At 31.9% G+C, this 15,303-nt stretch overlaps 1 protein-coding gene across 1 annotated transcript; it reads right to left on the reverse strand.

Moving 5' to 3' along the window:
• Window positions 1-2,265: 2,265 nt before the first annotated feature.
• LOC111882833 (myosin-7) lies at window positions 2,266-13,667 on the reverse strand. The gene is made up of 41 exons (XM_023879208.3): window positions 13,533-13,667; window positions 13,112-13,401; window positions 12,680-12,836; window positions 12,474-12,532; window positions 12,241-12,400; window positions 12,015-12,164; window positions 11,801-11,937; window positions 11,573-11,719; window positions 11,372-11,473; window positions 11,144-11,201; window positions 10,954-11,055; window positions 10,816-10,853; window positions 10,608-10,734; window positions 10,333-10,503; window positions 10,109-10,240; window positions 9,927-10,036; window positions 9,613-9,848; window positions 8,119-8,324; window positions 7,753-7,872; window positions 7,316-7,414; window positions 7,166-7,240; window positions 6,966-7,040; window positions 6,800-6,874; window positions 6,646-6,720; window positions 6,421-6,495; window positions 6,237-6,311; window positions 5,959-6,129; window positions 5,738-5,877; window positions 5,588-5,642; window positions 5,412-5,483; window positions 5,152-5,322; window positions 4,935-5,069; window positions 4,691-4,855; window positions 4,512-4,610; window positions 4,357-4,427; window positions 4,153-4,252; window positions 4,020-4,076; window positions 3,887-3,943; window positions 3,717-3,797; window positions 3,565-3,647; window positions 2,266-3,456 (listed from the first exon to the last, which is right to left on the reverse strand). Exons 1-41 carry the CDS (start codon window positions 13,665-13,667, stop codon window positions 3,342-3,344), a joined length of 4,758 nt encoding a protein of 1,585 aa, XP_023734976.1. The 3' UTR covers window positions 2,266-3,341.
• Window positions 13,668-15,303: the final 1,636 nt, after the last annotated feature.

The following is a 15,303-nucleotide window of genomic DNA, read 5'->3' on the forward strand; positions in this document are numbered from 1 at the left end:
CAGGTGATAAGTTGAGACATTTTTTGATTTCATCTTCTTCAATTTTTTTCTTGGTGTGCATTAGGTAATTTCTATAGATTGGGGTGTTTGAACAATAGCAGGTTCATCTATGGTGATTAGTTTCTGTGTATTTTCTTTTCAAATATAATGTCTCTAGTAATGTATAGTAATGTACACTAGGTGTTTGATTAAATGTCTTAGTGAAATCTTGTCCCAATATGTAAAAAGACTGATTCTTTTGCTAGGAAAAAATGCAATTTCGGGTGTTGATTGAATTAAGTGACCGTGTTACTACAAAATTTGAAAGAAAGTAGTTTGATTGGGTCTTCTGCAGCTGCTGGTTTGTTTTCCTCCATTTTCCCTTATTTTGTGGATGCTCCTGGTTGTTTTTCTCTTCCTAGATTGCTTGTGGATCGCTAGTTAGTTTTGGCTTGCCCAGTTCTAAATATGGTTTCAATTTTAGCATAAATATTGTTAAAGCAATGAAGACAAGTTCTATTACTATGGTTTTAATTGTTTTTGTTAGGAAAGTTAAGTTTGTAATTCTAGCCACAGGTTTCTTCACTGATTAATTGTTTATTTTACTTGTATGACCAATTAGGAAAGTCAATTTAGCAATTTGTTACACGATAATGGTTTGGAAGGGTATGAAAGATAAGTATGCCCACATAGAAGCAATGTTATTCTACTTGGGTTTTGATGATTAACACCAAAAAAAATTTATACTGAATATAATGGAAACATTATACATAAAAAAACACAATAAATAACAAGTTATAAACATGGTAAAAATTTTAATTTATAAACACGGTAAAAATACTAAAACGAAGAAAGGCTTACGAGAAAAATTAAGCCGAAATCAAAGATGCAAACAAAGGTCACAAAATGATAATGAAGAACATCTTTTTCTTTCATGTCATAAGACTCTCCACTGAACATCAAAGAAGTATGTATATTTGTTTTTTTGCTGACTCACTTATTCCAACCACTGTATGAAACTCATCTAAATAAATAACAAGTTATGTACTCTTTATGTTTTATATACATACATGTTTTCTAATCCATCTATGTAAAAGTAAATTAAAGCCATTAATATCAATTTACTACTTTGACATATAGTAAAGCATTATCGTTTTCCTTATCATTGTCGATGTACCTTACAACTCCCTGTAACTCGTGCCTTTGGCGCGGGAAACTTCCCCTAGTTTGTATGAATTCTTGTCAGTTGCAATTTGTATGAATTCATGTGAATTACAATTTGTATGATTTACGTTAATTGGCTTCCATGGAATTGGAGCAGAAAAAAAACCATTCGTTAAAATACATTACAACTCGGAACATAAAAAGATCATTTGTTAAAAAACATTACAACCGATGACTTCATATTCAATTTGTTTGTTGCTTTTTATTATCAATTTTTCATTGTTTGCAATAAGTTGGATCAAATTCATCCAAGTTAACCCAAAACAAAGACTTTAGAAGGCATGAAGTTAGCTCTTTAGAATAATGAATTGCCTAAACCATCAAAAGATCAAACTGTTTTTATTAATGAAGTATATAGCAAAAAAAAAATAATAAATGCCGCTGCATTATTAATGAAGTATATGCCTTCAGCCAAAAAAAATGTCGCTGCATTAAAGACCACACACAGAACCAAAGAATTGAAATTAAGGGTTACAAATAATTTTGTAAACTTAATATATGTGTATGAATTGCAAACGATTCCAATTAATAATATAAAAATACAAACTAAGAAGATTGCAATTAGTAGATATAAAAAAACCCATGTTTGTATATTACCTGAAAGAGAGGTCGTAAGAATGAAAAGAACAACGAAACAAGATTATGATTGAATTGAAATCTTCTTTTTATTTTAATTCGTGTGAATTGCAATTTTTTTTTGAACTCCTTGTATTGCGATTCCAGATTCCGATTTCTTGATGATGGAACTATTGGAACGTGATCACGATTAAGGAAACCACATATTTTTTTATAAGGATTTATTTTATTTAGCAAATTAACCCACTAATCTAAACTACGTAGTTTTAAATAGTTGGTACCTAATCTTATATACCCTTAACGGTATATTTACTTTTCCCATATATATATATATATATATATATATATATATATATATATATATATATATATATATATATATATATATATATATATATATATATATATATATATATAGGTGTTACAAATTTTAATTTACAAATAACCATTTTGTTTTTTTTTTAAATTTTTTAGGACCGACAAATATTCAAGCTATATAGTTTTTTAAATGTCTCAAGTGTTGAAAACCGAGTTGACCGGTCCATGCTTTAAAACCAAAATCAATTTGGATTCACTTGAACGGATCGGATAGGATGGGAACCGGTCCATCAAATGAACACCCCTAACTTATCAGTTAATTTGTTCCCTCATGATGGTAAAAATAAATGATGATATGAAATCCAAGCATTGCATTATATTTTCATATTAGCGTGAAAGTATATTTTGTATTTCTATATAATAACTTGATTTTGTTAATTAAGCACCTGACCTTAGCATATGTTACAAAACAAATATGAGAGTTTCCATCCCAAAATGACTAATAGTCTAATACTATAACAAAAATGTAGACACATCCTTTTTACAGTACATTTTTTTTTCAAAAGTATCCATGTGCATACATACCCAAGGTGAGGCATGGGTATAAGTTTTAATGCCCATATTACAACATTACCCAAGCAGAAGTTTTTCATCAAGTCTCCAATGGCTGTAAGGAAATTATCTTCACTGAACTTAATGTCATTGATAAGAGAGCTTGACATCAAGTCTCCAACGGCTGCCGGCTGAAAGATTGATTGGTCTTATACTTTCCATGAAGAGCTCTCAAAATCTCCACCATAACAGACGGATTGATGAAAAATAAAATCCTCTGAAACTTTTTGCAAGTTTGAGTCGAAGATCCAATAGCCAGCTGGCGATGTTTCATCCAGCCATCAGTGTTGATCATCTTTCAAGAGTCGCAAATTACCAAAAAGACCTTCCTCAAGTAAAGTAGGTACAAAAGCTACACCAAGTTTGTGGGTAAAGAGCTTCTGAGAAAAAGCCATGTGATGGAGGGAGGGAGTATTCCGTTAAGAATTGAAAGATAAGGGTTTGTTATGTACAATGTGAAACTTGGAGGTGCGCAATGAGGTTTGGCGAGAGTTGGGGTGCACCAATTAAGGTTTGGTTTGGACTTTGGATTGGGAAGGGAAATCTTTTCCCATGAATATGCATGCGTGTGTGTGTGTGTGTGTGTGTCCTTCCAACCAAAAAAATTAATAAATAAAAACAGCCACAGAGCCCTACTCCTTTAAAAACTGAAACTCAGGGTTTTCAAGGAGTTCATTTGGAGGTTTCATGTCTGAAAAACCTTTCTCGTTTATTGACTTACTAATTTCCTCAATTGGAAAAGAAGTGCTGCAACCAAATAGGAATTAACTCAACACCATCAGTCCTTTCACTATTTTGAAATACATAATATTGTTTATATGTATATATGCGCAATTTACTATTAAACATACACACCTAGAATTGTCATCCAACAAATAGGAGTCACTATCAGGGCTTTCGGTGTCCTCATGCATTAGAACTTTGAACTTGGAAATAACCTAATATTATTGAAAACCATGAGTGCCAGGTAAGCATCTAGAAATAAACAACTCTTATTTTATCCTTACTTCTGGGGGGACGCTATTGCTTCCTTCATTGTCATTTGCATAGAATGTGCAGATTTTGTGGATTTGTTGAATACTTAGAACCTGAAAAAATCAAAAAATATATATATATCATTTAACTTATTACTTTAGATTCATTACACAACTCAAAGAAAAGGAGAAAAGAGACTTACAGGACATATATTAGTTGTGAGTTGATCATATGTGATTTTAGACTTCTTTTCTATAACCTGAAAAAACTCAAAAATTCATGTTTAGTTTTGATTTTTTAGGGGATTTTTGGATAAAGTAAATAAGCAAGCATACCAGAAATCCAACTGCCTGTCTTACACGCTGAAGTTCATCCGATGCTGAGTCTGCATACTGAGTCAATAAGTGGTTAGACCTACCAACTCACTTCAACCAAAATTTAAATAAGAAAAACTAAATTAATTAGTACCTCTGCAGTTGCCTTAGTACACCAAGCTTCTAATTTAGCTAACCCTGATTTCACATACTCCCCATTCCCAAGTGTACAACACTCTTTATGCATAAGAAGGCTGAGGTTCCATATTTTATAATCCAAAAGATTATATAATCATATATGATATTATATAAAACTAGTTTCACATGGTTAGAACTTAGAAATAGAATCTCTGGTTACCTGTTGAAGAGTTGCACATCAATGAAAGAGTAAACTTGAGCAAAAACCTTCTGAATAATGACAGGTGGCACCTGAAAACAGGAGGATGTACACAAGTGAGAGAGAGTTCAAAATTATAGATGACATATTGTGTAAAAAAAATAATAATAACTTACATGGAATTCTTTTAGTGTATCAAGAACACCATTTAGGCTTTCAATTATGCTCTCCCAATAACTAGTTGGATAAGATTTACCATCTGATGTAATTGGTGCCTGAATTTTATTTTTTAGGAAATTATGAAATTAGCATTTATCAAAAATATGCTACTTTTTTCAAAAAAAAAATATGGTACCTGGATACAAGAGGAAAGAAAATGTGACAAATCTTTCTTCAAGCTGTTGCGAATAAATCCATATAATTTTTCAACATAAACTGCAAGTTGCTTCTTAAAAAGCAAAGCTGGGTATTTGGCCTCCACATGATGCACTATACTAATAATGGAAGCTGATCGAAATCCCTACAGAGTTTACAAATTAATATAAAAAGTAGCCATTGGTTTTTATAAAATATATGGAAAAGGATAAGATGTTATGTACTTGTGTCATCCTTCCAAATAATGATGTTGGCTGCTGGGGTTTATGAGGAGCTGGACTTAAAGTTTTTTGAATCAGAAAAAACAATGTTGAAGTAAAAGAGAGCCAATAAGCCATGTGTTTAATGTCTTCTTTTTTCTGTAAGAATACAAATAACATTCAAGTTAATTTAGTGTTGAGTTTATATAATATTTATTAAATAAAGAAATAAACATCTCACCTCTATTGAAGAACCAATGGTCTGGATAATACGATCAAATACGGTTGTTATTTCTAATTCAAAAGTTTTCCAGTGTAAAAGACTTTTGTATATAACATATGTAGCAACTGGTTTCCCTTGAGAAAATCCAAGTTCTTGTGTAGCAGCTTTCATAAGAGCATCAACCAAATCCTATAGAGAAATTTAAGGCAAAAAAATAGTTTTTAAACAATCAAAATAAATATTAATAAAATATTAAAAATGAAAGTCGAAAAACGTACACGCTCCTTTCCTATTGTGGAATTTGTCAAGTTGCTATCAAATTCCTTTGAAGGTCCTCCATTCCTTTGTTGCTGCAAATAAAAGGGTTGTCTTTTTACTCTTTTAGATTATTATAAAGCAAAAAAAGATTATAAAACATTTTTATTCAAAATCAATAAGTCCACAATAAAATCACCTTATGTCTCAGAATCTCTTCCTCGGCTTCCATGTCAGCAATTTTTTCTTGAAGACTGAAGAAATAAGAGAAAAAAGAGTAAAGTATGTTTCCTGTAATTTTCACTTGTAATAAAAGGCTTGAAAAACATAAATAATATCAGAATAAAACCTTTGCATGTCAATCTTTATATCAATTATCCGATTTTCTGCTTCCATGGCTTCCTTCAACCTATCTTCACTCAATTTTGTGGTTTCTTCCAATTTCGTTTGTGTTTCATTAATTTCCTGTTCTAGTGTACTAACCTTTTCCTGCAAGTGTTCAGATACCATGAAATACAATAAATCATATTACACGAGGGTATAATCGTCAAAGCAGGATCAAAAACTAACCTGGAATTTCACATTATCAGCAGTAAGGCTTTCTACTTTCTCATTGTGAGTAGCAAGAAGTTGCTCGAGTTCTATCTTTTTAGACTCTAATAGTTCTTTAGTTTCTTGGACTTGAACTTCCATCTCTTGTAAATCAGATTGAAGTTTTGCAGATTCTTTGTTTTTAGCTTCCTATAAATTTTAAAAGAAAAAAAAATAAGTTATGCTTTTCGTAATCTCATAATTCAAGCTTTGTGTGAAATAACATTAAAAAAAGTTATCAGAAAGTTACAGAGCACCAATTGAACTTCAGTCTCCTTCAAAGTAGAATGTAGATTTGCAATATCCTTATTTTTAGCTTCCTCCATTTCAACCTACAAAAATTGAAAAACAAAAAAATACATAGTTTTAACTTTTTATAATCTTAAATTTCATGGCTTGTGTATGAAGAAATAAAATAAGTTGTAAAGAGTTAAAAAGTACAAATTTTTCCTCCACATCCTTTAAAGCTGACTGTAGTTGAGTAGTTTCCTTAGTTTTAGCTTCCTCCAAATCAGCCTACAAAATTTGAAAGCAAATCAAAAAAATCAAAAACAAAGGAAAGATAGTTTATAGTTAAAATTAATGTTTTTCTTTATGTGATCTCTTATTTCATGTGTTTTGTATAAATAAATAAATAAAACAAGTTGTGGAAAGTTAAAAGGGAACCAATTGAGTTTCTGCATCCTTTAAAGTAGTTTGCAGATTTGCAATTTCGGTACTTTTAGCTTCCTCCACCTCAGCCTACAAAATTAAAAAGAAAATGAAACATTAAAAACTAAAATAAGTATTTAAAATAAGTTGTTAGAAAGTTACAAAGCACCAATTGAACTTCAACAGCCTTCAAAGCAGATTGCATTTGTTCACTTTCCTTTTTTTTAACTTCCTCCACCTCAGCCTACAAAATTAAAAAGAAAATGAAGCATTAAAAACTAAAATAAAAACTAAAAGAAGTATTTAAAATAAGTTGTTAGAAAGTTACAAAGCACCAATTGAACTTCAACAGCCTTCAAAGCCGATTGCATTTGTTCACTTTCCTTCTTTTTAGCTTCCTCCACCTCTGCCTACAAATTTTGAAACCAAATCAAACAATAAATAAAATAAAATAAAAAGTTAACACTAAATTTTTGCTTTATGTAATCTTTTATTTCATATATATAAAGTAATAAAACAAGTTGTTATGCATCACCAATTGACTTTTCATCTCCTTTAAACTAGACTCCAGTATAGCCTTTTCCTTATTTTTAGCTTCTTCTGCCTCAGCCTACAAAAGTCAAATACAAATTAAATAATCAAAAACAAACAAAACTATATATAAAATAATAACAAAAATATTTACCCTCATGCGTTCCTCCTGTTCTAATCGTATTGTGAGTTCTTTGTGTTCTCTTTCCAATTTAGCTTTAGACTGTTCAAGAGCACGAGTATCTTTTGCAGCCTACATGACATGAAACATTTGTAAGCCTCATTTATGAAGGGCAATATAGGTAATTTACTTTCTCTTTTACTCATAATAGCAACGTACTTATGTCTTTTACCAATAGTAGTAATATGTAATTTAACATTTGTGGACATTTTACAAGTTTCAGGTTACATATTGTTAATATCAATAAATAGAGGAAAGTATGTTGCTATTTTTTGCAATTTTCCACTAAAAGAATACTTAGAATATAGTATAACTAAAAAACTCAAAAAGGGAAAAGAAATTAACCATGGTTGTGTTATAAAGCTCAAGAGTAGAATAATAAAAGAATAAAGAGCATGTGAAAGAGTGACCTTTTTAAGGTTCCTAAGTTCAATGCGTGCCAAGTCTCTTCTTAACACAGACTGAGCATAAATTGCCACTTTCTTCATCTTCAAATAACGACGACATGCCAGATGATGACGTGATCGAGTCTGAAAGTTGTTCATCAAACAATATCAGTTTAAGAAATAGTATATAGGGTTTGGTTGATATGATGGAATGGAATCACAAAGGAATGGAATGAATCATTACATTCCATTGTTGTGTTTTGTTGACTTGAAGGATTGGAATGAGTCGTTTTAACATGGTTAGTTTATGTATAAGTGAAAAAGTATTTCAAAGAGAATAATGAAAAGCAGTTTGTCATTTATTCCTTAATCTGAAAGGAATTGCAATACCTGGATGCCAATTGCAGCTTTTGTTTGCCTTTTATGATTATATGCTTTGCGTGCAGCCATCCCACGCATTCCATTTTGAATTTGAATAGCTGAAGAGTGTAAGAATTTGTAAGCTTTTCTATCATAATGCATGCGTCCAATTTTCTGGATCCTCAAACATGCCACTTCTCTCCTCCTACGCTGATACCAAGAGCGTGCAACTTCCCCTGTAACAATAGATTATATAAGCTACATACAAAACTTAGGTTCATAGTTCCATTAAACTAACTGAAACTCACAAAGTTACAATCTTTTATCTCACCAAAAAGCAAAAAAGTGGAAAAATTCACAAAAAGTTACAATCTTTTGTCCCATCCAAAAAGGTGGGACACAGATCATTTGAAACTTTCTCCCACCCGAAAGTTACAATCTTTTTTCCCACCAAAAATTACAATCTTTTGTCCCATCAAAAAGTTACAATCTTTTGTCTCACCAAAAAGCAAAGAAATGGAAAAACTCACAAAAGTTACATTCTTTTGTCCCACCAAAAATTACAATCTTTTATCTCACCAAAAATCAAAAAGGTGGAAAAACTCACAAAATTTACAATCTTTTATCTCACCAAAAAGCAAAAAGGTAAAAAAAAACTTACAAAAGTTACAATCTTTTGTCACACCAAAAAGCAAAAAGGTAAAAAAAAACTTACAAAAGTTACAATCTTTTGTCACACCAAAAAGCAAAAAGGTGGAAAAACACACAAAAGTTACAATCTTTTGTCTCACCAAAAAGCAAAAAGGTAGAAAAATTCACAAAGTTACAATCTTTTATCTCACTAAAAAGCAAAAAAGTAGAAAATTTCACAAAAGTTACAATCTTTTATCTCACCAAAAAGTAAAAAGGTGGAAAAACTCCGAAAAGTTACAATCTTTTGTCACACCAAAAAGTAAAAAGGTGGAAAAACTCACAAAAGTTACAATCTTTTATCTCACCAAAAAGTAAAAAGATGGAAAAACTCCGAAAAATTACAATCTTTTGTCACACCAAAAAGTAAAAAGGTGGAAAAACTCACAAAAGTTACAATCTTTTATCTCACCAAAAAGCAAAAAGGTGGAAAAACTCCCAAAAGTTACAATCTTTTATCTCACCAAAAAGTAAAAAGTGGAAAAACTCACAAAAGTTACAATCTTTTATCTCACCAAAAAGTAAAAAGGTGGAAAACACCCAAAAGTTACAATCTTTTGTCACACCAAAAAGTAAAAAGGTGGAAAAACTCACAAAAGTTACAATCTTTTATCTCTCCAAAAAGTAAAAAGGTGAAAAACGCCCAAAAGTAACAATCTTTTGTCACACCAAAAAGCATAATGATGGAAAAACTCACAAAAGTTATAATCTTTTGTCCCATCCAAAAAGGTGGGAACAGTGATTAACTGAGTCATACTAAAAAGGTGGGAGTGAGGTTATTTGAAACTCACAAAAGTTGCATATAGAAAGGTGATAGTTGTCTATAGTCTATACCTCTACAAAAAGCTTGTAATGGTATTGCTGCAGATCGTAACATGGTAAACTTCTTGCAAGCAGAATATGAAAGAAATTTATTTTGGATCTTAGAAGCTGATCTTCCTAAAACCTCGCTTCTTCGAGCATCTATTTCTGCCATCTGTCCAGCTCTCAGAAACACTTTTGTTTTACCAATCTGATAGCCTTCAAGGTTAGCCTTCTCTAACAGAATCTTTGAAGCCTCCACCTCATCACTACAGATGAATAAAACTATAAAAGATAAACATAAAACATATCATAACTGATGATGAACTAACTAACTACATTAGTACCTCATATGTACAACATCAGGTGAAAGGATTTCAAAGCGTTCGATAAATTCATGGAACGGTTTACGAGTGGGAAATCCAGCACAACTGATTCTGATTGCCTCCATCACTCCCTGAAATTCGTGTTTTTTTTTAATAAACAAAAAGATTATAAGAAGGGCATAAGTGGTAAAGTTATTACTTACTCCACATCGAAGTTGTTGCAATATGTTCTGATTCTCAAATATATTAGGCTTTAGAACATTATTCGGTTTCACACACCGAACATAATGTGGCTCTGTGTGACTCAGTGTCTCAAGTAAAGCTTGTAATTGTTGCTGCCAAGATGATAAATGCAAAAATAAGTTTAATTCATTAAAAAAAAATGTCTTTATAAAAATGTGAGAATAAGGAGAGAAGCAAATTAGACCTTGAATCGGGAACCAATTGATATGAACTTAGAAGCTTTAGAAGAATCTTCAGGAAGAGGTGGGAATAAGCCTGATACAAAGGAACACTTAGAAGCACTCAAAAGTGCCTGATGTTCTGCAACAACATAGTCCTTGTTTTTATCCAAGAAGAAGTCGGTTTGATATGTGACCTGAAACCAAACATATATATTGTAGACTTGTAGTTAGTTATATAGGATTTATTTATTTAAGTTATATTAAGAAGCAAAAGAAAGAAAGACAGAAAAATGCATACATCACCAGCATAATGACAAATGGTAAAGTCTGTTTTTGCTAGCTTTGGTTTGCTAAAACGTTTATGACCTTTGAATGTTTGGTAAAGCTTTTCAGCAAATGTGATATGAGTGGATCTTGGAAACATGCTGCATGAGAATGATTAATTGATTATAAAGAAACAAATAAGTAAAAGCTAAATACTAACAATATAAAAAGTGAATACATACCAAGCTTCATCTAATAGAGCTAGGATTCCCCCAGGTTTCTGAAGCAATCAAAAGCTTATAGATTAGATCAACATATGAGCATAAAATGAAATAAAAGAAAATTTTCTTTTTTTTTTAATTGTCCCTGAATATGCAGACCTTTTCAATGAGATCTAGAATGTCTTGATTGTCCACAAACTCTATGTAACTCCAATTGATTTCCTCTTTGGTATACAATTCTTGCTCCATCTTGAAAACATGCTGGCAAAAAGACAAAAAGAGAATCATTTTCTATCAAAGATTTAAAACATATAATGCTACATGTTAGGATATATTAAATTTCACAAACCTGATTAAAATGTTGTTGGAGTTTCTCATTAGTCAGATTGATGCAAAATTGCTCAAAACTGCATAATGAATAGAGCCAATTAACATTTATGACCATAACTTGGCACAAAAACACAAACTAAACTTTAGACTGATTTATTAACAAGACCATTAACTAGGGGCTTTTATGGAGTGATGTCCAATAAATAACCTATTTAAATGATGAACCAAAAGCATACCAGTTAAGCACCTGTTCGACTTGAAGCTTTCAAATCCATAAATATCGAGAACTCCAATTAAGAATTTGGAGTTTGGATCTTGACCAATAGAATTATTAATCTTGCTCACAATCCTGAATGATACAATAATAAAAAAACACCTTGAGCTATAGCCTATAAGCCTATAATCGAAAAAGAAAATAGAGAATTTTTTATTTAGATCAAAAACTTACCAATCAAATAATCTTGAGTAAACTATTTTGGCCAAAGCATCTCGATTAAGAGCTGCAGAATTTGGATCAAGGGATTTTGTGATGCTCTCACCACGAGTTACAATCACACGCTTGCAGAAAGACTCTTGGAGAGCTGTCTCATCACACCTAAACAAAATCTGAAACTTTATAAGAAAGACTTTTTGTAAGAATATAAACTGAAAAACAGATTAAAAGAAGACTAACTACATGAAAAGCTCTGCTGCAGTTTTCAAATGAGATCTAGATTTATCATCCTTAGGTTGAGAAGAATCTGGTTCACTCCCTCTAGTGAACTCAATATTCCCTAAGTGAAGAATTGCAGCCACTACACGGAATATAGCTTCCTATGGGAAAAGGAAAAAGAAACAATTTAGGTGACATTTTAATCTTTTATTGAGAAATTGTAATATATTTATCTTACCTGTTCCTCAGAACTTATTCCAACAACATCCATGGCTTTAATGGTTGAAAGGTACTCTTTTGCTTCATCTAATCCATCCAGTTCATAGCATTTCGATTGATTAAGGTAACGAAATGTCCTAGGGTTCCCCAATTTATACTTCTCACACACCTAAAAAAACACCATTGAAGGTTGTAAAAGCAACAGATGAAAAAGGTGGAAGCAGAAAACTGATTATTAATATTACCTCAGGAGGTGCAGCACAGAGCATGTAAAAGCAATGGTAGCTTCTCTCAGGGTCTGAAACTTGACAAACACGTGATCTTTCAAGCAAATAAGTTCTTATAGCAGCTCCAGATATCTTCCCTTGTCCATTGAATTGGATCTCAACAAACTTACCAAAACGACTGCAATAATATGAGATTCAGTTACACAAACTTAATTTTCAAAAATACAATTTTGTCTAAAGCTTGAATGAACCTTGAATTGTTGTTCCTAACAGTCTTTGCATTCCCAAATGCTTCTAAAACCGGATTAGACTGCCAAAAAGATAGTATCAAACAGATTCATTTAGTGATTGAGATTAATATATGTCTAAAATTGAAATGAAACCTTGAAATAAGTTATATATATGTTTCAAGTTTAGACTAAAAACAGTAAAGATCAGAAAGGAGAGTATAGCATACTTCTAGGACTTGTTGTTCTACACTCCTTCCATCAGCTCCAGGGCGACCTCCCATATAAGCAAGATACTGCATAAGATTTTTTGATGCTTCTGTTTTTCCAGCTCCACTTTCTCCACTTACAAGAATTGATTGGCTTATTCCCTCATTAACCATCTGCCTGCGTTCAGACAAGTCCTTAATGCCTTAAAAGATAAGCACTTAAGAGAGAAGAAGGAAAGAGCATGAGTTAACCACTTATATGACAGGTCAAAATGGTCAGTGAAACCTGATATAACAAGTCATAGTGGTTAATTTGGAAAAATGTGTGAAACTTTTATGGTTTAAGTGGAAGAAATAAAATATTAGTGGTTAAGCTGCAAAACTGCCCAAAATATGATGGTTTTTTCTTTTTTCTGTAATTTGAACATTAAGATAAGCAGGAAGAAAAAATGCCTGTATGCTGCATCTGCAATAGCATAAGGATGTGGATTCAGGTCACCAAGATTTACTCCTTTGTATTTCTTCATCACTTCTTTTTCATAATAATGAGGTAATCTTTGGAAAGGATTCACAGCAATCAATATATTTCCTGTGTAAGTATAAATTTCATTCATATCAAAACGACTTTTTAAATTTTGTAGAACACCAGGTTCATGAAGATAAGCCAATTTTGTCATATCATCCACTCCACATTCGGATGCTTCTGGATCTTTTGGATACACACGGGACACATTTGTAACAACCTATACGATACAAATGTATTAGAAAATATAAAAAGAACCAAAAAGAATAGTAACAGTAACAGTAAAAAACAACCAAAAAGGTTTTAAAGTATTTTGGTTAAACTTTGTCATCTAAACAATCTTTAACTTACTTCTTGTCCATTTGAGCATTTTACTTTTATTTCTTTGTCATTCATTTCAAGAACATCACCATCTATCCAAGCTACCTCATTATCCTCCACCCAGACTTGAGATCCTACTATGATATTGGATGCAGTAGCCTGCATGACAATTCACAAATTGAATGTTTATTCATCTTTAATGGAAATTTTAGAGCTATTTGAAAAAACGAAGCTTCCAAGTGACAATTCACAGTAACTGATTGTGTAAATACACTTCTCCAGAAAAAAAAAAAATACACAAAATGCATATAAGTAACAATTAGGTCATCAATGGTGATTCAACAGCATCTGGCTTTGTAACAATGTACCATAAACAATCAGGACAAGGTTTTAATACCAATGTGGATAGATATCGGGACAATAATCTGGACTGACGATGATATATTAGAAACAACTCACCATTTTGGGAACAATTGAAACGTAGAGCAGAAAAACTTCGAATTGAACACCACCGATCTCCTTATTACAATGTAGAAAGATCTAATTTATATTCAGATAGAAGGAAGTCTGTTTCAAATCGTTTTACCATCAATAAAATGGTAGAGATTAATGAAAGAGGAATGATGATTCTGATTGTCTAAATTTATGGGGGGAACGTTGCAGGTGACAAAATTATTCTAGAGAAAGGCCTCCGGCAACCTCTCCGTCGCCCACTACCATTCTCCGGTGATTGAAAACCCTGATTTCATCGGCGTGTTTCGTTTTTTTCTGTTCACCTGTCCGACTTTTTTGGGTTTCCTTTGTCGAAGGACCAGAGTAGCAACGAAAACGACTTCCCTTACGTTTTTCGGTTTTCCGGCTCTTATATACTCCCTTCTTCCCCGCGGAAAATAAATAAATATATAAAGACTAAAGTTACATTTTAAATAGCAGTTTTTTATTTTGTTTTTGAGTAAATTACATATTTGGTCCTTGTGGTTTGCTCCATAATCAACATTGTCATTAACTAGTGAGACACTGTCTATACCATCACTTTTCAAGTACACAATCAATCATCAACCCAAAAAAACCACATTCAACTTCTGTAACCTTCTTCCTGATCATCTACCCTAGGTTAAAGGTCAAGATCATGATATTTTGCAAAGAAAATTAAGTTAATCAAGATCTTCCAACCTACAATATGGTAGGTTTTTCTAAATCTTTCATTACAATAGTTTTTGTTAACAAAGATTTGTTTTTTACAGTGTTTTCCTAATATGTTTACAGTGAAAATCAACTATGGTAGGTTAGATCTTTCATTAATCCCAATAAATACCGATAGTTCTATCAAATAAGGATCAGATATGTAAGATAGTTGGGAGGCAGGGTCATTTCGACATATAGTTTTTTTGAAATCCAACAACCAAACCAACATGATCATTCTACACACATCTCCCGTAATTAGATCAATCAGTATTATACTTGAGATTATTGATAAATCTTAATTATATATTCATAACATCGATTATGAGTATACATATAAGTTACATTTAAAGCAATATGAGTATAGTTTAACTTACTGAGATTTTCTAACGAAAACCGGGGGATTGCACTGGCAAAACTATGACCTGATAGCTTCTACTAGTTGAGCCTAGATACTCAAAGCTTTGCTAAACTAAAATACTTTGGAATCCCAAAGAAAAAACCTATTTTCGTGCCAAAGAATTAGAGAGAAAGTTTAGAAATGGTGTGCAGAGGAATGAGGGCAGCAAAGACTATTTATAGGGCATTTTCGGGGCAAGTGTGTCACGCATAGACTAGA

The sequence above is a fragment of the Lactuca sativa genome, chromosome 1 (assembly GCF_002870075.4).
Source record: "Lactuca sativa cultivar Salinas chromosome 1, Lsat_Salinas_v11, whole genome shotgun sequence".
NCBI classification, from domain to species: Eukaryota; Viridiplantae; Streptophyta; class Magnoliopsida; order Asterales; family Asteraceae; genus Lactuca; species Lactuca sativa.

Excerpts from the sequence above, each read along its gene's own strand:
- LOC111882833 (XM_023879208.3), bottom strand. The coding sequence starts at position 13,667 with ATGCAGGCTACTGCATCCAATATCATAGTAGGATCTCAAGTCTGGGTG. Across the intron at positions 10,854-10,953 it reads TTCTAGATCTCATTGAAAAG|AAACCTGGGGGAATCCTAGC; the intron begins GTCTGCATATTC and ends TGATTGCTTCAG. Across the intron at positions 7,873-8,118 it reads AAGCTGCAATTGGCATCCAG|ACTCGATCACGTCATCATCT; the intron begins GTATTGCAATTC and ends AACAACTTTCAG.